This window comes from Salvelinus sp. IW2-2015, linkage group LG7 (genome assembly GCF_002910315.2).
Source record: "Salvelinus sp. IW2-2015 linkage group LG7, ASM291031v2, whole genome shotgun sequence".
Taxonomy (NCBI): Eukaryota; Metazoa; Chordata; class Actinopteri; order Salmoniformes; family Salmonidae; genus Salvelinus; species Salvelinus sp. IW2-2015.
In genome coordinates, this window is record NC_036847.1 from 23,558,751 (window position 1) to 23,580,279 (window position 21,529).

General features: G+C 43.3%; 1 protein-coding gene across 9 annotated transcripts in view; it reads right to left on the reverse strand.

The window, feature by feature from the left end:
- The window catches only part of LOC111966629 (rap1 GTPase-activating protein 1-like), a 112,672-nt gene that overhangs the window by 29,910 nt on the left and 61,233 nt on the right, over positions 1-21,529 (reverse strand). For 7 of the 9 annotated variants that reach the window (XM_023991456.3, XM_023991452.3, XM_023991453.3 and 4 more), the window contains exon 3: positions 13,586-13,688. Coding sequence is in view for 7 of the 9 variants with exons in the window: in XM_023991452.3 (XP_023847220.1) it covers positions 13,586-13,688 (103 nt within the window). In the remaining 2 variants the exon portion in view is untranslated. Of the gene's footprint in view, positions 1-1,381; positions 1,934-13,585; positions 13,689-17,577; positions 17,805-21,529 lie in introns of those variants that run through there. The other 2 variants (XM_023991455.3, XM_023991454.3) reach the window with 2 other exon arrangements.

The following is a 21,529-nucleotide window of genomic DNA, read 5'->3' on the forward strand; positions in this document are numbered from 1 at the left end:
ACGTCCTAAAGGAATTTTGGCATCGTCCATTTCAGAGTTTCAACACTTTACTGGACTTTTAACAGATTCCATCTGTGTGAACTAATCCGCCCCTCCCTGGTTGAAGTGGACCCTGTTTCATAGTCAACACACCAAAGTAAAGAATGCTTCAACATGTAATAGTATTCCCTCACCATTTCACATGCTGAGATGTTCAGACATGTCACCTTTGATGTTTTCAAATTGTAGTTGATTAGGGTTGGTACTCAGTATCTTAACAGACGGCAGTCTGGATAACACAAAAGTATGAGAATTCCGGTCTCAAAAGATGTCAGAATCCAAAAGGCACACTCACTCAAGGCTGACATGACCAACCAGTTTGTGTACAGTACTATATGATCTGAGTGTCCAGAGTGAGTATCAGTCCTCCGCCATATGCAAACAAAAGTCTGCAACAGTACAAACTAGTACTAACCCTAAAGATAAACATCACTGACCTGGAAAACACACTGTTGAAAACGATGACACTGTCAAAACAGTATGGCCAGCTGAACTATTCAGAGACACATGACATCCTCATTGTCTACATACAGAACAGTCAACTGTCAGAAACACAACTGGAATATGTATACATTATAGGATTTTTCTTAAAGGCACAAATACATTTACAGCATATTGCCTTTACCACTAAATGAACAAGAAACAATCAACATGGTAGTATTCCATAATACTGACCTGGATTTGAACCGGCAATAATCCAAGCTTCTCATCTAAAGAAAGTTCAGTGAATGAGCTCTTTGAATTAAATCTACAAACAACGGTCCTCGTCTTCTTGAAGCCTAGTTTGTTGTAATGTTGTAATGTAGGCCTACTGTACTTTTATAATAATATGAGAGGGTTAAATCATTCATTTTTGATATGCTAATGTTACTTGATGAAGACATTTTGTTAGCTTTAGTTACCAGTAACTCTGTGCTTTTGTCTTGAAGCTAAAATGTATTGAGTGTAGCCTACAGACTAGAAAAAATTWCTTTAATTGTCCACACATGCTTGTGAATTGTTGCATTATTCAACAGTATAATATGGTTCTGTTCCAATAATTAATAGTGTAGGCCTAATATAGTTTGTGATGCTTAGCCTCCTGTCTAGTGGCTACTGTGACATTTAAGATACTTTTGAGCTGCGAAGCAAGAACGTCAACCGAAACCTCTCTCAGCTCGTGACATTCCCGTCACTAATGTGATTTGAAAAGTGTATGTACATATTATGTAAATTGACATTTCAACTCGATAACTCTCTTCGGTGAGAATAAGCCCTTTATGCTTCCTCTAGTCCTAATACTTCATACAATCAAAAGAAGAGATCTCTGTCAGAGGTGTGACTAATCTACCCAAGTACTTACTTCGCTGGGTCTCCTCCATGGTCCCACTGTCACCAGTGGAGCATTGAGATGAATCTGACTTTTAGACATTTTCAAAGTAGACTATTTTCCAAGGAAAAATSCTGCAGCTGAAAAATGATTCAGAGTCCCTGGTTTGTGAGTTCAACTGTTAAGTTCAAGTGTCCAGGATTAGAAGAACACATTGCCTGGTGCGTCTTTGTCCAGCCCCAGAGACATGCCTGTATTCCACTGTGGTACTGCAGAGTTCCTCACCCACAGCACAGTGACTCCCCAAACGACTACAGCCATGACCAAGAGTCACAGAGGAGGCAGAGGTGGTGACAGACTCAAGGAATCCTCAACTGCATGTTTGTATAATGAGTATGTCCGTAGGTGTGTGTCGTAGGTTGTTCAGCGATTCTCAGTTAAAAATGGTGTCTGTTTACGCTATCTTTGTCTCTCTGTCACTATCTAGGAAGTAGAAAGGGAGGTAATGCATTCCCGAAAGAGCACTGTGTGTACAACACTCCTCCTCTCTCTCTCTGTGTCTGGCAGATGGCCAGAGGTGGAGCATGGTCCTACTCCTCAGGCCGTGATGTTCTCTACAGCTCAGACAAGTCCCTGCAGCACCCGCCTACCCACACTGGAGCTAGGGTAGTTGTGGGCGCTGCTTCACTTTAGAGAGACAATGTTTTGGGCTCATATAGCTACGAATAACTTTATTGTAATACAATTGTAGGCGTACATCAACTGCCATARTTTCAATGAAATTCCTTTCACTTTTTTGGGCTGCTCATTATAACAAAGCTGGATCAAAGAGAAAGGGAATAGAATAGAGAAATAACACTATAAGATCTCATCCCACATATGGCATATTTCCACTAAGGACTTACCCCAATGTTTTACCCAAAATGGCTCACTTTTGTGTTTCCACCTCCACGGCCTGGCTCCAGTATCTCTCTGGGCCATGGCCTCAGTGGACCTGCTCTGACTGGACCAAGGCCCTGGACACTGGTACTTTTCAGCTGTCATTTACATAAATGGCTAACCGGGTACATGGGTTAACACCTCCCACCATTAACATCTCACAAAAAAACTGTCTTGATGATGCAGAGGTTGTTGATACTGCTCTTTACAAGTCCTCGGTATCAGCCCAGTTCCCCAAAAATAATACTAGAGCTGATATTAACATAATGACTGGTGACACACTGATGCTGTACTGGAAAACACCCAATAGTGTAACACAGGAAGCAGAGCAAAGCCAGCCAGCCAGCCGGTCTGAGAGGTGGCCCACAGGGAACACCACATCACTTCAATGTGGATAATTGGGTAATATTTGGTTGAGACGTTGATCAATGAGATTACAACCTATATTCAGCCACTCAAAAAGACAGCCAAAAGTTAGCTGAATATTCAGTGTGTTATCACTATGTTTTCAACCATCTGAAAGCACAATAAAATTCCAATTGAAAAACAATGTCTGATTTTTTTATTTAATTGTCACCCAAATGCCTATCACTGTGCTTTCAACCATTTAAAAGCACAGCAAAGTTCAAATGGTAATATAATGTTAGATATTTAGCTGATTTATATTTGACAGAATAATGTGCTATCCACTGTGCTTCAATCAGTTTGTGCCCAGTGGGGGAGGAGTAAACAGCAGTGTGGGATCTGCCTGGCTCAGCCTCAGTTATAATGCCCTGTATGCAGGCCTAGTGCAGGTGTCAGAGCTGGGACCTCTCCTTAGAAAAGACCAATAGGCCTATCATTAGGATAAGGAGCAATAACTCCTCTCTCTACCAGACCTGTTTGTCAGCTGCTACTCAACTCCACTCACCCACCGTCTGTCTTTCTGAGCTACTCGTTAAAACTTTGGAGAGAAGTATCTCTATCTGTGCATACAGTACATCAGCTGGGTCCAGAGTCCTGGACACTACATAATACATTACATAATACACTACATAATACAACACATAATACAATACATAACAAAATACATAACAAAATACACTATTCAATACATAATAAACTACATAATACCACACATAATAAAATACATAATAAACTACATAATACCAGACATAATACACTACATAATAAAATACATAATACACTACATAATACAATACAATACATAATACACTACATGATACAATAGATAATACGCTACATCATACAATACATAATAAAATACATAATACCACACATAATAAACTACATAATACCACACATAATACCACACATAATACACTACATAATAAAATACATAATACAATACATAATACAATACATAATAAACTACATCCTACAATACATAATACAATACATAATAAACTACATAATAAAATACATAATACACTACATAATAAACTACATAATACAATACATAATACATACTACAATACATAATAAAATACATAATACACTACATACTACAATAGATAATACACTACATAATACAATACACTACATAATAAAATACATAATACCACACATAATAAACTACATAATACAATACATAATACAATACATATTACAATACATAATAGACTACATAATACCATACATAATACACTACATCATACACTACATAACAAAAAACATAATAAAATACATAATACAATACATAATAAACTACATAGTACCAGACATAATACACTACATAATACAATACATAATACAATACATAATAAAATACATAACACAATACATAATAAAATACACAATACAATACATAATAAACTACATAATACCACACATAATACACTACATAATACACTACATAATACACTACATAATACAATAGATAATACACTACATAATACAATAGATAATACACTACATAATACAATACACTATATAATAAAATACATAATAAACTACATAATACCACACATAATACACTGCATAATACAATACATAATAAACGACATAATACCAGACATAATACACAACATAATACACTACATAATGCAATACATAATACACTACATAATACAATACAATAGATAATACACTACATAATACACTACATAATGCATTACACTACATAATAAAATACATAATACAATACATAATAAACTACATAATACTACACATAATACACTACATAATACGATACATAATACAATACATAATACAATACATAATACAATACAAATTATATGCAAATAACCGTCATGCTCTAAAGTGTTCTTTTATAATTTTTCTTAATCTGGTTTTATTGCTAGCTTGAGTTACCTGGGGTGACAGAGAGTTGAACAGACAGTTCAGTACCTTTAACCCATCAACAAGTCACACAAAGGCCAATAGTGATGCAGTCAATCTCTCCTCAACTTTGAGCCAGCTTTGAGATTGACATGCATACCACTGACATTTGCCCTTCGTGTACATCTAAGTGCAATACGTGCTACTCTGCTCTGTACCAACTACAATTTTCCTATGTCCTTCTTTGCCGCACGTGACCACACAACTGGGCAGTAGTCCAGGTGTGACAAAGCTAGGTCCTACACGACCTGTCTRGTGGATTAGATGTCAAGAAAGTAGAGCAACGCCTTATCATGGACAGACCTCTTCCCATTTTAGCAACCATTGAGTCTATATGTTTTGACCATGATAGCTTGCTATCTAGGGTTACACAGAGTAGTTTAGTCTCCTCAACTTGCTCAATCGTCACATTATTCAGTAATATATCTGGATGAGGTTTAGTTTTTGAGATATTTAGCACCTGCCTATTGCTGTTTACCCGTTCAAAAACTGACTGGAGCTCTATGTTAAGAGTGTCACTTATTTATTTTATTGTCGTAGCTGGAATATGTACTGTACAGTTGAGTCATCAGCGTACACAGACAGACAGGCTTTATTCAAGGTCAGTGGAAGGTCATTAGTAAAAACAATGATGGCCCAAGTCGGCTGCCCTGCAGTACATGCACTCAACCGAATGCTTCCATTAAAGAAAATCCTCTGGTTCTCCTAGATGGGTAGGATGTAAGTCCATGACACCGAAGATTTTTCAGCAATAGGTTATGATCAATCTCCCACAATCTTCTGATTATCAGTTTCTTTCAGCCAATCATCAGTGTCATTGCCGAGCATGTTGAGTGCCCTTCCTTATAAGTACGCTGAAAGTCTGTTGTTAATTCGTTTTCTGTAAAATAACATTGTATTTGGTCAAACACATTTCTTCCCGAAAGTTTGCTAAGCACCGGTAATAGGCTGATTGGTTAGCTGTTTGAACCACTAAAGAGAGCTTTGCTGAAAGCGGAACGACCTTTGCCTCCCTTCAGGCCTGAGGGCACACACCGTCTTGTAAGCTTAAATTGAAGATGTGGCAAACAGGAGTAGCAATGTATTCCGCTACCAACTTCAGCAATTTACCATCCAGGTTGTCGGCACCAGGTGGCTTGTCCTTATTAATAGATAGAAGAAAATCACCTCTTCCACACCAACTTTGCGGAACTCAAAACTACAGTGCTTGTCTTTCATTATTTGTTCCGTTATGCATGAATAGGCACAGCTGTTGTTGGTGCATCATGCCTAAGTTCGCTAATCTTGTCAACAAAATAGTTATTAAAGTGGTTGGCAACATCAAAGGGTTTYGTTATGAACAAACCATCTGCCTATATGAAGGATGGAGCTGAGCTAGCTTTTTTGCCCAGAATTTCCTTTAAGTTACTCCAGAGCTTTTTACTATCATTCTTTATATCATATATCTTTGTACCATAGTATAGTTTCTTCTTCTTTTTGTTTAGTTTTGTACAATTTACTGTATGTTTGTCCAATCTGCTGTGTTGTGAGAATTATTTGCTATTCCCTTTGCCTCATCCCACTTTAGCCATAGAGTTTTTGGACTAGTACATCAAGTCATAGGGCTGACATCCTTCATAGATCTAACCATGGGGATTTGGCCGTTCTAACAGTCTGTTTCTTGATGGGCGCATGCCTTCATAAATGCTTCAAGTGCAGCGTCAGGTTGTTCCTCATTACACACATCCCATCAACAAATCTTTTTCACATCTTTGACATAGGAATAATTGCAAAACCTCTTGTATGGTCACTTATACACAATTTTAAGTCCAGTCTTTGGAACTTTTTTCTAGATATGGCTATTACATTATAATCACTACATCCGATGGGTGTGGATAATGCTTTAGACCAGCCGCATTAGTAAAGATGTGGTCAATACACGTGGATGATTTAGTTCCTATTCTTTTTGTAAATATCCTGGTAGGTTGACTGATAACCTGAACCAGATTGCTGGAATCAGCTTGAATCTTCTTTTTGAGTGGACAGCTTGATGACAAGCAGTTAATATTTAGGTCATCCAGAAAATATACCTATCTGTTGATATTACATACATTTTCGAGCATTTCACACATATAGTCCAAATACTGACTTTTAGCACTTGCTGGTCTATAGCAACTTCCTACGAGAATAGATGAACCTGTAGCCATATTACTTCTACATCATCTGACATGAGATCCTCTGCAGCCTAACAGGAATATGACTCTGGGCATATATAGCAACATCTCCTACATTTGCATTTCTATCTTTCCTGTAAATGCTATAACCATGTAGAGATACTACTGCATCATCAAAGGAATGATCTAAGTGTGTTTCAGAGATGAACAGAATATTAATGTATTCTGATGTTAGTAAGTTGTCAATTTCATGAGCCTTGTTTCTCAGAATGTAAATATGGGCTGTTTTTAATCATTTTCTGGGTTGCTTGTTTTGTTTTTAGTACTATTCTGAGAGGCTGATCCAAGGTAGACATGTCAGTGACATTTAAAATAATTATAGTAGAACTGTCAGTCTCTACAACTGCATGTTACACAGTGTTGATCACCTTTCGTCAAAGTCAAGTGAAACAATCTGTACCTCCATGAAGTCAGAGCAACAATGTGCTAATATACAGTAATTCCAGAGTGGAGACATTTAGAAGAAAAAGCAGCAGGTCATATTTAATCTAATCTCTGTGGTTGGAAAAAAAGTTGGATTTATTTTATTCAGTTAAAGTTGGTAGGAGTCATGTGCCATGTGACGCAGTCTCTGACCGACCTTGACGCTGTGTGTGTGTGTGTGTGTGCACATAAGAATGACTGCCCTTTGCAGAGGGCTCTGACCCTCACAGTACCCACACAGTACCCCTCATTCCAACAACTATCAATGCCTTAAAAGAATACTTCAGAGATGGACATAATATGAATGTTCTCTGATGTTAGTAAGTTGTCAATTTCATGAGCCTTGTTTCTCAGAATACATACAGGATGTTAATATGGGCTGTTTTTAATCCTTTTCTGGGTTGCTTGTTTGTCTTGAGTACTATTCTGAGAGGCTGATCCAAGGTAGACATGTCAGGGATTTTGTCAATGAGGATAGCATGCTAGTTCGCATTGGCTAGGGAAACTGCCTCCTTCGTACTGARACATAAAAACGGTATCCACAAGCTCATCTGACTGTGCGGAAGTAGATAAAGGGTCTCATTGCCAAAATCCTGAAGTATCCCTTTAACACACGTTCTTCTTATTGTAACGCTACAGATGACTGTAATGGTCCAATCCTTCACAGATGGGGTTAATTAGGGATTGGCCTGATTTCACCACAAGGCTCGCTGACTCTTGATCTGGTAAACCGTCCACGACTCCCTCTCTACTTCCTGCTTCTCACACTGTCTATCCATCCCCTCCTCAAGATTCAATCCTTCTACTCTTGGTCTGCTACTTAGGTCTAATGTGGTGAAGGCCTACTCAAAGAACTATGCATGGGTGTTGGCTGGATTATCAAGGGAAGTGAATGATTCAAGTTAAATAACCCAATCTCAGAACACTCTGTCTTGATCTGTTTCTCGTTCTAACTATTCCATTCTGTTCAGCCAGTCAAGTGTAAGTCCTTCCTTTCTAAGTGTAGGTAATCCTCTTAAACCTCGCTGACATCATCAAGATTGTATCCTCTTAATCACCAAGCTCAGATACCTTTAACCTTTCTGAACCACCCATCCCGGTTTCGGGATAATTGTCATCAGCAACGCTGAATAGCATAGCGCCACAGTCAAATAATATTACTAGAAAATATTCATATTCATGAAATCACAAGTGCAATATTGCAAAACACAGYTTAGCCTTTTGTTAATCCACCTGTCGTCTCAGATTTTGAAATTATGCTTTACAGCGAAAGCAATACAAGCGTTTGTGTAAGTTTATCGATCCCTCGACAAAACATTAAGTACACTTAGCATCAGGTAACTTGGTCACGAAAATCAGAAAAGCAATCAAATGAATCGTTTACCTTTGATGATCTTCGGATGTTTTCACTCACCAGACTCCCAGTTAGACAACAAATGTTCCTTTTGTTCCATAAAGATATTTTTATATCCAAATACCTCCGTTCGTTTGGCACGTTATGCTTAGAAATCCACAGGAAAAAGTGGTCACGACAACGCAGACAAAAATTCCAGATAATATCCATAATGTCCACAGAAACATGTCAAACGTTTTTTATAATCAATCCTCAGGTTGTTTTTCAAATATCTATTCGATAATATATCAACCGGGAGTGTTGGATTTTCAATAGGACCGGGAGTAACAATGGCCGCCTTTCTCTGTTGCGCACAACTCACTCTGAGAGCCCCCACCTATCCACTTACGCAATGTGATCATTCTCGCTCATTTTTCAAAATAAAAGCCTGAAACTATGTCTAAAGGCTGTTGACACCTTAGGGAAGCCATAGAAAAAGGAATATGTTTGATATCCCTTTAAATGGGTGATAGGGATGCATAAGAACAGAGAGGTTTCAAAAACAGAGGCACTTCCTGATTGGATTTTCCTCAGGTTTTAGCCTGCAATATCAGTTCTGTTAAACTCACAGACAAAATTTTGACAGTTTTGGAAACTTTAGAGTGTTTTCTATCCTAATCTGACAATTATATGCACATTCTAGTTTCGGGGGCTGAGAAATAGGCAGTTTCAAATGGGTAMGTTTTTTAGCCAAAAACGAAAATACTGCGCCCTACACTTAAGAGGTTTTAATCTAATACCTCCCAAAATATCTGAGACAGATTAGTTAGCCTTTCAGTTCAGATGTAAGACCTGTCAAAATGTATATATTATTTGAAATTGATCATTTGGAAATGGGTGCTGATGACAAGTATTTTGACAAGTACTATTGCCAAAATTTGAATTGTGAATGAATTTAGAGTTAGGTTGCCAAGTCACTGTAAGCCATAAGCAGTATAGTAGTACATTAGTAAGGTAGGTGACACATTGTGGTTTTGGGACAGGGTCATTTCACCTTCAGAATGAATATTATTCAGACAGGCTTTAGGGTAGAGAATAGAGACACACAGGACCAACAGTATGAGTACAGTCTCATGTTACACAGGGTGAGTACAGACAGAACAGACAGGGTGRGCACAGTCTCATGTTACACAGGGTGAGTACAGACAGAACAGACAGGGTGAGCACAGTCTCATGTTACACAGGGTCAGTACAGACAGAACAGAACGAGACCAGGGGTACAGTCTCAGTGACACAGGGTGAGCACAATCTCATGTTACACGGGGTCAGTACAGACAGAACAGAACAGACAGGGTGAGTACAGTCTCATGTTACACAGGGTGAGTACAGACAGAATAGAACAGACAGGGTGAGCACAGTCTCATGTTGCACAGGGTCAGTACAGACAGAACAGAACAGATATGGTGAGTACAGACAGATAGAACTGGCAGAACAGACATGGTGAGTACAGACAGACAAAACTGACAGGGTGAGTACGGTCTCAGGTTACACAGGGTCAGTACAGACAGAACAGAACAGATATGGTGAGTACAGACAGAACAGACACGGTGAGTACAGACAGACAGAACAGACAGGGTGAGTACAGACAGACATAACAGACATGGTGAGTACAGACAGACATAACAGACAGTACGAGTACAGACAGAACAGACAGGGTTAGTACAGACAGAACAGACAGGGTGAGTACAGACAGACAGAACAGACAAGGCGAGTACAGGCAGAGAGAACAGACAGGGTGAGTACAGACAGACATAACAGACATGGTGTCACGTTCCTGACCTTATTTTCCTTTGTTTAGCTTTGTTTAGTTGGTCAGGATGTGAGCTGGGTGGGCAGTCTATCTTATTGTTGTTTCTAGTTTAGGTTCATTGGAAATTAGCCTTATATGGTTCTTCAATCAGGGCCGGTGTTTGACGTTTCCTCTGATGAGAACCATATTAAGGTAGGCTGTTCACACCGTTGTTTGTGGGTGATTGTCAGATGAGGAGGAGAACAATCGTTACAGAATCACCCACCAACCAGGATCAAGCAGCGTGGGAAAAAGCAGCAGCAGCGATCGCAGGATTTCTGGACATGGGAGGAAATACTGGACGGTAAAGGACCATGGCACAACCTGGAGGATATCGCGCCCTCGTGAAAGCTGGAGGCAGCTAAAGCGAGAGAGCCGCTATGAGGAGCAGCACGGAAGCAGGAGCAAAATCTGGACTCACTACGTGGGGAGATCGACAGGTGCGATCGACCCAGCGAGAAGGCCGGAGCCCGCTGGGATTCTCTGCGCAGTGTGAGGAGGGATACCGCGAATGGAGGCAGCACACGACGCGGTAGGAAGCCTGTAAGTCAAGCCAAAAATGTATTGGGGGGGGGGAAGGGTAGTGTGCGAAGTCAGGTAGGAGACCTGCGCCAACTTCCCGATCTTACCGTGGAGAGCGAGAGTACGGGCAGACACCGTGTTATGCGTAGAGCACACGGTGTCTCCTGTAATGTGCATAGCCCGGTGTGGTTATTTCCAACTCCCCGCACTGGCAGGGCTAGATTGGCATTGAGCCAGGTGCTAGAAGCGGCCCCACGCATCTGGTCTCCAGTGCGTCTCCTCGGCCGGCATAAATGGCACCAGCCTTACGCATGGTGTCCCCGGCTCGCCAAAACAGCCCAGTGCGCGTTATTCCACTCCCCGCACTGGTCGGGCTACGGGGAGCATACAACCAGGTAAAGTTGGCAGGCTCGGTGCTCAAGGGAGCCAGTACGCCTGCACGGTCCGTATATCCGGCGCCACCTCCCGCCCCAGCCCAGTACCACCCGTGCCACACCACGCACCAGGCTTCCTGTGCATCTCACGCCTGTTCCTCCTCCACGCACTAGCCCTATGGTGCGTGTCTCCAGCCCGGTACGACCGTTCCGGCACCACGCACCAAGCCTCCTGTGCGTCTCCAGATCCTGTGCGTCCTGTGTGCTCCCCGCACTAGCCTTAAGGTGCGTGTCCTAGCCCGGTACCCTCGTTCCGGCACCACGCACCAGGCCTACAATGCACTCAGCGCCAGAGTCGCCTCTGCCCAGTGGCGCCTGAAACTTTCCGTCTGCCCAACGCCGTCTGAATTGTCCATCTGCCAAGCGACGCCTGCGCTGCCCGTCTGTACTGCAGCCTTCAAAGCCGCCGTCTGTCCTGAGCCTACAAGCCGCCCGTCTGTCCTGAGCCTTCAGAGCCGCCACGTCTGTCCTGAAGCCTTCCAGATCCGCCAGAGTCCGAGCCGCCAGAAGCCTATCCGCCACAGGACCAGCTCGCAGACAGCGCCAGAGCCTTCCCGCCAGAACAGGACCCAGACTTCCAGCCAGAAGGAGCGCAACCTTCGCCGACAGAGCCACCAAGCCCCCCAGACAGAGCCCAGAGCCGCCACCAGAGCCAGGCCTTCCGCCAGACAGGAGCAGCCAGAGCCGTCAGCCACAGCGAGCACGCCAGAGCCGCAGCCAGCCAGAGCCGTCAGCCAGCATGAGCAGCCAACCGACCAGCCATGAGCAGCAGACCGTCAGCCAACCATGAGCAGCCAGAGCCGTCAGCCAGCCATAAGCAGCCAAGAGCCGTCAGCCAGCCATGACAGCCGAGCCAGCAACCGCCGAGCCCAGACCCCATACCAGCCACCGCCAGCATGACCAGCCAGAGCCGTTAGACAGTCCGGAGCTGCCCCTACGTCCGGGCGCCCCTCAAGTCCGGAGCTGCCCCTCAGTCCGGTGCTGCTCCTCAGTCCGGTGCTGCCCTCAGTCCGGTGCTGCCCCTCAGTCCCGGTGCTGCCCTCAGTCCCTGGTGCTGCCTCTCAGTCCGGCTGCCTAGCCTGTGCTCACTAGCCGTGCTGTCCTTAGTCCGGTGCTGTCCCCTTAATCCAGGTGGGTTAATTTGGAGGGTGGGCATTGGAGGAGGCTACGGAAGCGGGAGATTGACTATGGTGGGTGGGGACAACGTCAGAGCCAGAGCCGCCACCTGGACAGATGCCCACCCAGACCCTCCTATAAGGATTCAGTTTGCGCCAGAAGTCCCATCTGGGGCGGGGTACTGTCCACGGTTCCTGACGCTTATTTTTTCCTTTCGTTTACTCTTGTTATAGTTGTCAGATGTTAGCTGTTGGCCAGTCTATGTTATAGTTTCTATGTTTAGGTTCATTGGAAATTAGCCTTATATGGTTCTCAATCAGGGGCAGGTGTTTGACGTTTCCTCTGATTGAGAACCATATTAAGGTAGGCTGTTCACACCGTTTGTTTGTGGGTGATTGTCTTCCGTGTCAGTGTTGTTACCACACGGGACTGTTTCGTTTGTTTAGTCGGTTCCTGTTSGTGCGTTCTTTGTGTTCTATAAGTTCTCATGTTCAGGTCTGTCTACGTCRTTTTGTTGTTTTGTAGTTATTCAAGTGTGCTTCGTGTTCGTCTTGTTTAATAWATCAACATGTATTCACCACAAGCTGCGTTTTGGTCCGATCCATGCTCCTCCTCAGATGAGGAGGAGAACAATCGTTACACATGGTGAGTACAGACAGACATAACAGACATTGCGAGTACAGACAGAACAGACAGGGTGAGTACAGGCAGACATAACAGACAGGGTGAGTACAGACAGAACAGACAGGGTGAGTACAGGCAGACATAACAGACCGGGTGAGTACAGGCAGACATAACAGACAGGGTGAGTACAGACAGACAGAACAGACATGGTGAGTACAGACATAACAGACAGGGTGAGTACAGACAGACAGAACAGACATGGGGAGTACATACATAACAGACAGGGTGAGTACAGACAGACATAACTGACAGAACAGACAGGGTGAGTACAGACACAGAGAACATAGGGTAAGTGAGTGTAGGTTATGCTGGGGGGTGAAAGCTGATGACGGGTGTCCACAGCACACAAACCCAAACCTCTCCTACCCCACCCTCCCCTCCTACCTTGAGAAACGGTGGAGCGGTGTACGGGAGTGGGGACAGCGAGGGCTGGAACAGCGGTGGCTCTAGTGTGGTAGAGATCCGGGGGTCACCCCCATTTTGTTTCCTACAAACACAGAAACACACAGAGAGAAACATGAACATCAGACAGATCAGAATAAGTCCCTCATATCACACTGAGGCCATGAGGGGAGAGAAGGGGAATAAATAATGTGTCTGGGTTCTAGGGTTAGAATCCCTTACAACTGCAACACAACACAACACAATACACAGCTATTTAGGAAACACTGGCTGCAGCGTGGTGCCCATTCTGGGAAGCATCACAATGGCCTACGGTGTAAACAGTAAACTGAGGTTGAAGAGCAGTATGAAGAGACTGAGTAATCCAATATCATTCTACATCCTCGTCTCTGCTCTGACTTCCTTCCTCTATTGTTCTGGCAGTAGGGTATTATTAGATAATAGATATGATGACTCAGTGACCGGAGGAAAATATATTGTATTACATTTCAGGCTGAATAAGGTTTCTGGGGATATGAGAGTTGAGCTAAAGGGTGACATTCAATATCTTGTAGAAACCAATACAAATACTGGACGAGCTTGAGACTGGAGAATATGTTACAGTCAACATTTCTGGTGAATACAAGAAATGTATTGCCATTTCTCCCTGATTGTGAATCCCACTGTRTCCAGATGAAGTTCAAGATTAAACTTGATTTGTCCCAGAGAGCAATTGGTTTTTGCAGCAAAGGTGCATAAAACACAATATTAAACATACAAAATCCCCATGGAACACAATGACACAGTTATAGTGAATACAATGATATTGCTAGTACATCAAGTCATAGGGCTGACATCCATCAATACGCATACACTATATATACACAAAAGCATGTGGACACCCCTTCAAATTAGTGGATTCTGCTATTTCAGCCACACCCGTTGCTGACAATCAATCAATCACATTTATTTATAAAGCCCTTCTTACATCAGCTTATGTCACAAAGTGCTGTACAGAACCCCAGCCTAAAACCCCAAACAGCAAGCAATGCAGTTGTAGAAGCACGGTGGCTAGGAAAAACTCCCTAGAAAGACCAGAACCTAGGAAGAAACCTAGAGAGGAACCAGGCTATGAGGGGTGGCCAGTCCTCTTCTGGCTGTGCCGGGTGGAGATTATAACAGAACATGGCAGGTGTATAACAGAACTGTATAAAATCGAGCACACAGACATGCAATCTCCATAGACAAACATTGGCATTAGAATGGCCWTACTGAAGAGCTCAGTGACTTTCAAYGTGGTACCGACATAGGATGCCACTTTTCCAACAAGTCAGTTTGTAAAATTTCTGCCTTACTAGAGCTGTCCCAGTGAACTGTAAATGCTGTTATTGTGAAGTGGAAACGTCTAGGAGCAACAACGGCTCAGCCACGAGGTGGTAGGCCACACAAAATCACAGAACAGGACTGTCGAATGCTGAAGCGCGTAACAATCATCTGTCCTCGGTTGCAACACAACCAAGTTCCAAATTGCCTATGGAAGCAACATCAGCACAATAACTGTTTGCCTAAGATCACCATGAGCAATGYCAAGCATCGGCTGGAGTGGTGTGAAGCTTGCCGCCATTGGACTCTGGAGCAGTGGAAATGCGTTCTCTGGAGTGATGAATCGCTCTTCACCATCTGGCAGTCCGACAGACYAATCTGGGTTTGGCGTATACCAGGGAACGCTACCTGCCCCAATGCATAGTGTCAACTGTAAAGTTTGGTGGAGGAGGAATAATGGTCTGGGGCTGTTTTTCGTGGTTCAAGCTAGGCCCCTTAGTTCCAGTGAAGGGAAATCTTAATACTACAGCATACAATTACATTCTAGATGATTCTGTGCTTCCAACTTTGTGGCAACAGTTTGGGGAAGGCCCTTTCCTGTTTCAGCATGACAATGCAATGCCCCCGTGCACAAAGCGAGGTCCACACAGAAATGGTTTGTCGAGATCGGTGAGGAAGAATTTTACTGGCCTGCACAGAGCCCTGACCTCAATCCCATCAAACRCCTTTGGGATGAATTGGAATGGCAACTACGAGCCAGGCGTAATTGCCCAACATCAGTGCCCGACCTCACTAATGCTCGAGGCTGAATGGAAGCAAGTCCATGCAGCAATGTTCCAACATCTAGTGGAAAGCCTTCCCAGAAGAGTGGAGGCTGTTATAGCAGCAAAGAGAGGGCCAAATCCATATTAAAGCCTGTGATTTTGGAATAAGATGTTCGACGAGCAGGTGTCCACATACTTTTGGCCAAGACCCCTAGATCATATGAACACACATACGCCATGGCAAAAAGTGAATAATTGCAGGAAATGAGCTTTAAAACTGTATTTTTTCTCTTTGCCAACAAGAGGGGTGTGAACAGTCCAGAATTTGCCACCAAGGAAATGTGTGTGACTGGACCTTCTCAAATAGTACCTGAGTACCACTGCTATAGATGTTAATCAGTCACATTCTATAACAAACATATAGGAGATCTGAAAATCGCTGGTGTGCGTAGAGCTGACATATCATAACTGTCTGTCTGTCTGTCTGTCTGTCTGTCTGTCTGTCTGTCTGTCTGTCTGTCTGTCTGTCTGTCTGTCTGTCTGTCTGTCTGTCTGTCTGTCTGTCTCTACCTCTACCTCTACCTCTACCTCTCTCTACCTCTCTCTACCTCTCTCTACCTCTCTCTACCAGAAATACAAAATCAAATTTCCACTCTTGTTAACAGCTAATCAATGTTAAATTAGACACTGTATGTGTCCATGCTAATGATCTATTAAATAATGTTAACAAGGACTATTAATCAGCCACTGCAGTTTCGGAGATTAAATTAAGATGTTTTTAAATTGCGAATTAATATAGTGGTTAGTAGAGCTATGGGTTAGTTGGTTGGTGAGGCTGAATAAACCAGATTTCCAGCCGCTGTCAACCAGTTTAGTTTTAAAAAGGTATACGGAGCAGGCTGTATCATAGATTACAGTATGTGTTTAAACATATACATGATGGTAAAGTCATCATCACATTTGCTGTGTCTGACTGTCTGACTGACTGACTGACTGAGCTGAGTGGTTGATATAGCAGCTCTCGTCATCTTACTGAAAGAGAGACCCTCCTGATTGACATTAGTCTCTTGAGGAGATGAAGCTRAAACCAGTGTGTCTTTAGTGGAATTCAATGAGAGAGAAGATCTGTCAGAAGATCGGAAAGAGATTAGCAACTTGAGTGAGTGATTGCAAGTGTGCATAGTTCTAATATAGATGACTAATTTTCCCCCAATGACATGAATCAGGAGAGAGGAAACACACTGTACCATGCACCACACACCACACACAAACTGTCAGAGCACATAAATAACAACGATATCACATYAGAGCAGTAGGGGAGACTCCTCTCTCCTCTCCTCTCTCCTTACTACCAGTATCATGAAACTCCTTAGTATCATGGCAAGGAAACAAAACACAAAGCAGATTTCACCTAATTAGGAAAACAGCCCTAATGTTGGAAACAAACATCATTATGTTCTCATCCAGAGTCACATGTATTTATTTTCCAAGCTACAGCACACAATATTCTACATACAGCAGGTTTTTAAAGGACCAAAGAGGTCTCTTTCATGTTTTCATTATTGCCCTGGAAAACGTATTGCTATGCTGGTACCATCCCTACACATTACATATGCTCTGTGCACCTGCCTGCTGCCTGCCTGCCTGCCTGCTGCCTGCTGCCTGCTGCCTGCCTGCCTGCCTGCTACGTGCCTCTACGTAAAACTCCTGCATATCAGTTTGTAGGAAGCACTAAGCTGCCAAGCTTCACCCCTCTCCTATACCACAACAACACATTTCAGATTGCATAACAAATCCAACCTATATATAATGCTACAGAATGAAATCAGAGGGTCATAAAGTAAAAGCGGTAGGTTCTATCAGAACAAACATGATGAAACAGAAATAAGAGCAAAGTAAGTTACTCACTCTGTGTCAGCTGTGAGCAGTGTTGCTCCTGGATAAACGGAGACCAGTTAAAAAGAGACCAGTTAAAAAGCAGATGGTTAGGACTCTCTCTCTCTCTGCCTCTGCCTGTCACACACCTGCTCTCTCACACATTCCCTTTCTCTTTATTTCTCTCTCTCAATGCTCTTAGCTCTCTTCTCCTTTCTCCCTCCCTCTCTGACACGGTGCCCCTCCCCGCTCATACTGGGACTGGGAGAAAGAAATAAAAGAGAGAGAGAAGGGAGAGAGTGAAGCCTGCCGCTCTGAGTTTTCTAGAGGTGTGTTCTCTTCTCCTCTGAATACACCTCACCTTAATTAAACAACGTGCCTCACTAGCTAGGACCGGTTGCTCCGGCAACCAAATCAGATGAGTCTCCCCCGACAACGGGACAGACGCATGCAAAAGCACACACACAGGCATGCGTGCATCCACGCACTCACGCACGCACCCACGCACCTAACCAACAACACACCTACAACCCCCCCCCCCACCCACACACTGAATAGTGTACTTCATATATTGAGTGTGTTTCTATAGTTATTCTTCCAGTAAGAGAGAATACTRGAGGAGACATACTCTGCCTTGCAGTACCACAGTTTGGAGTGAGAGGCCACACGCAGAAGAGCTTTTAATTGATTGCACTCCTGCAATAAAAAGGAAAGCTTAGATTTTGTCTATTACTGGAACATGTTGAATGTCAGTTTCTTTTGAAGTCCTCCAACCATATTCCGCTCCCACCAGTCCTAATGTCCCTGGCGATGTTCTCTTCTCCTAAAGCATGTTTGTTTGTCCCCTCAGGTACGTAGGAACACTAATGCACTGTCTGACCTGTCTGCCAGTGAGTGCACTGACCTTTCTGTTCTTCCCATAGTCTGAGTCAAGGACCAAGTGGACCTGCTTTCACTAAAACGTGTGCCTTGAAGCACAGTCATGCAGGAGTAGGATTCATCGTATTAGTAGTGTTTGGTATGCTAGGAGAGATAAAGGATTAGAGTCTTTAAAATTGTGTATTGTAGTAATCATTACAAAAAGTAATCCTCACAGATTTACTTCCCAATGCCAGAATAAAAGTGAACAAAAGATTTACTGTCCATTCAGCATGAACAGCTCTAACAATGCCCAGCTTATTCAATTGGAGTTGGGAGGACTCTCGCTGTTTCTCTCTTTCCCTCTCTTCTCTTATTCTCTGACCTCTRACCTCACCTACTGTACCAACATGGTCTCTACGTCATTCAAAGCCTTCACACTCTGATGGAAGATCACAAGGTGCCATCATAATATTCCCCAGCATTGCATTCTGGGATGACGCAAGTTATGTTTGGAGTGAGTAGTTCAACTTGTCTGTGAGCTATTTTATCCTAATTTATAGGCTATTTTATATTTTACTTACTTGAGTGTATCGACCGACGGCCTGTACAGGTCCGAACCGATGCACTCGTCTTTTTGTTTGTTTTTGTAGCCTATTTGAGCTATTCATGGAACACACCGCCTTACTGGACTTTAAGCTATAGGGCTGCTAGCTGTGGCTAGCCTGCTTTGTTCTTTAGCTTTATGGCTACCGACAGCAATCCAATGGATATCAATGGCCAACCATTGAGTGTCGAATGCTACCGCTGTGAGATGTTCACTAACCAGAAGGACAGACAGCATACGGGACAGGGGTGTCTGGAAAATGTGCCTTTGTTGTGACCGGATGATGGATGATATCGGGCGGCTGCAGAGGGGCATTCCCCAGCTAACCTGAACAATAAGGAGACTCTCATTGGTGAGTTCACCAATGTAGCTATAGCCCAGGCTAAACATATCTCGTCGCTGAACATGTCTCTCGCCCAAGGTGGTGGAGAGTTGGTCGAAGTCAATCTGTCCCAGTTCTCAGAACAGGTTGGCTCAATCGACTCCACTTCACCACAAATACTGGGCAGAGGTGGTTAGGTGAAAGGGCCCGAGGGAGCCTTTCCTTTTTTTTCTTCTTCTTTTTTTATATATATTTTTTATTATTTAACTAGGCAAGTCAGTTATAAACAAATTCTTATTTTCAATGACGGCCTAGGAACAGTGGGTTACCTGCCTTGTTCAGGGGCAGAACGRCATTTGTACCTTGTCAGCTCGGGGATTTGAACTTGCAACTTTTCGGTTACTAGCCCAACGCTCTAACCACTAGGCCCTGCCTGCCGCCCCTTTCCTGCCTTGGAGGAGTCGCTCCGCCTGGTAAAAAGATTTGCACCGCTGGAACGGGACTGTCAGGCCCCAGGACTCTGCTCTGGTCCTGGAGACCCCGATGCCAGGCAGGTAATCGCCAACATCAAACAACCGGGCGACAACATCCCTCTTAGGGCTGACCCTGTTTATTTGACTGGTCGATTGTTTGGTCAATACAACCGAGATTGTTTTAGTCAAACAGTTGCAAAAAAAAAGTGGACTATTCATTGAGGATTCCGTGGTCCAAGAAGAAGGGGAGTGTGGCTAAGATGCACAAAGGCACGTCTCTTTCCTGCCATTTCGTTCGCATTCATTGTTTCATAACTTCATTGTGTGAATTGTTTGCCCTTTGATTGTTAGTGTCTATCAATTCCACATAACATATATCACCAGTAAAGAAGCAGGCCTAGGCTACCTGGCCTGCATGCTAATGTAGGCCTATAAATATGCCCATTTGGGGATGTCTAATAGTATTTATGATTGTCTAAACAAAGTCATTTTTTCTTCACTTCAAACAGCAAGTAAACAAAGCGTGTTAATAGAATCCATTGAGAATGACAATAGTTCCTCAATGTATTTCTACCACTCGGCATCAAAGGGAAAAATGTCATAAAATACCTTATTTCTTCTTATCCCTTGCACAAATAGCCAACAGCTGTGTCTGTCCCGAGCTCACTGGTGTGGGAAACTGAGGGCCCACAATATTTGATGCAATGTAGATTTGCATCATTTTCATTTAGATAGAATTTCAATGAACCACATGACAATGATTTTGAGATACAAAGACTATTGTAAAATRAATGAAATTGTTCCACGAAAATGTGCATATGAAAATCATAATTGGCATGCAATTGTAAAATAAATTGGCACTCCAAATGGAAAAGGTTGCTGACCCCCGGTGTAGCCTATTACTGCCAACTTCAGGAGCATATTGGCAGAATCTGCAAAGGTCAGCAGTAGCGAGAGGAGAAGGGTTGGGAACAGAACGAGCAGAACGAGTAGTATGGCTGGTGGCATTGTCACGCTGGAGGGTCATCGGGAATCTGACCATCACTCCTGGTGAGACAAAACCGCGACTCATCAGTGAAGAGCACTTTTTGCCAGTCCTGTCTGGTMCAGCAACGGTGGGTTTGTGCCCATAGGCAACGTTGTTGCCGGTGATGTCTGGTGAGGACCTGCCTTACAACAGGCCTACAAGCCCTCAGTCCAGCCTCTCTCAGCCTATTGCGGACAGTCTGAGCACTGAGCACTGACGGAGGGATTGTGCATTCCCGGTGTAACTCGGGCAGTTGTTGTTGCCATCCTGTACCTGTCCCGCAGGTGTGATGTTCRGATGTACCGATCCTGTGCAGGTGTTGTTACACGTGGTCTGCTACTGCGAGGATGATCAGCTGTCTGTCCTGTCTCCCTGTAGCGCTGTCTTAGGCGTCTCACAGTATGGACATTGCAAGGCATATTCACGCAGATGAGCAGGAACCCTGGGCCTCTTTCTTTTGGTGTTTTTCAGAGTCAGTAGAAAGGCTTCTTTAGTGTCCTAAGTTTTCATAACTGTGACCTTACTTGCCTACCTGTAAGCTGTTAGTGTCTTAACGACCGTTCCACAGGTGCATGTTCATTCATTGTTTATGGTTCATTGAACAAGCATGGGAAACAGTATTAAAACCATTTACACGTTGTGAAATTATTATGATTTTTACAAAGTATCTTTGAAAGACAGGGTCCTGAAAAAGGGAC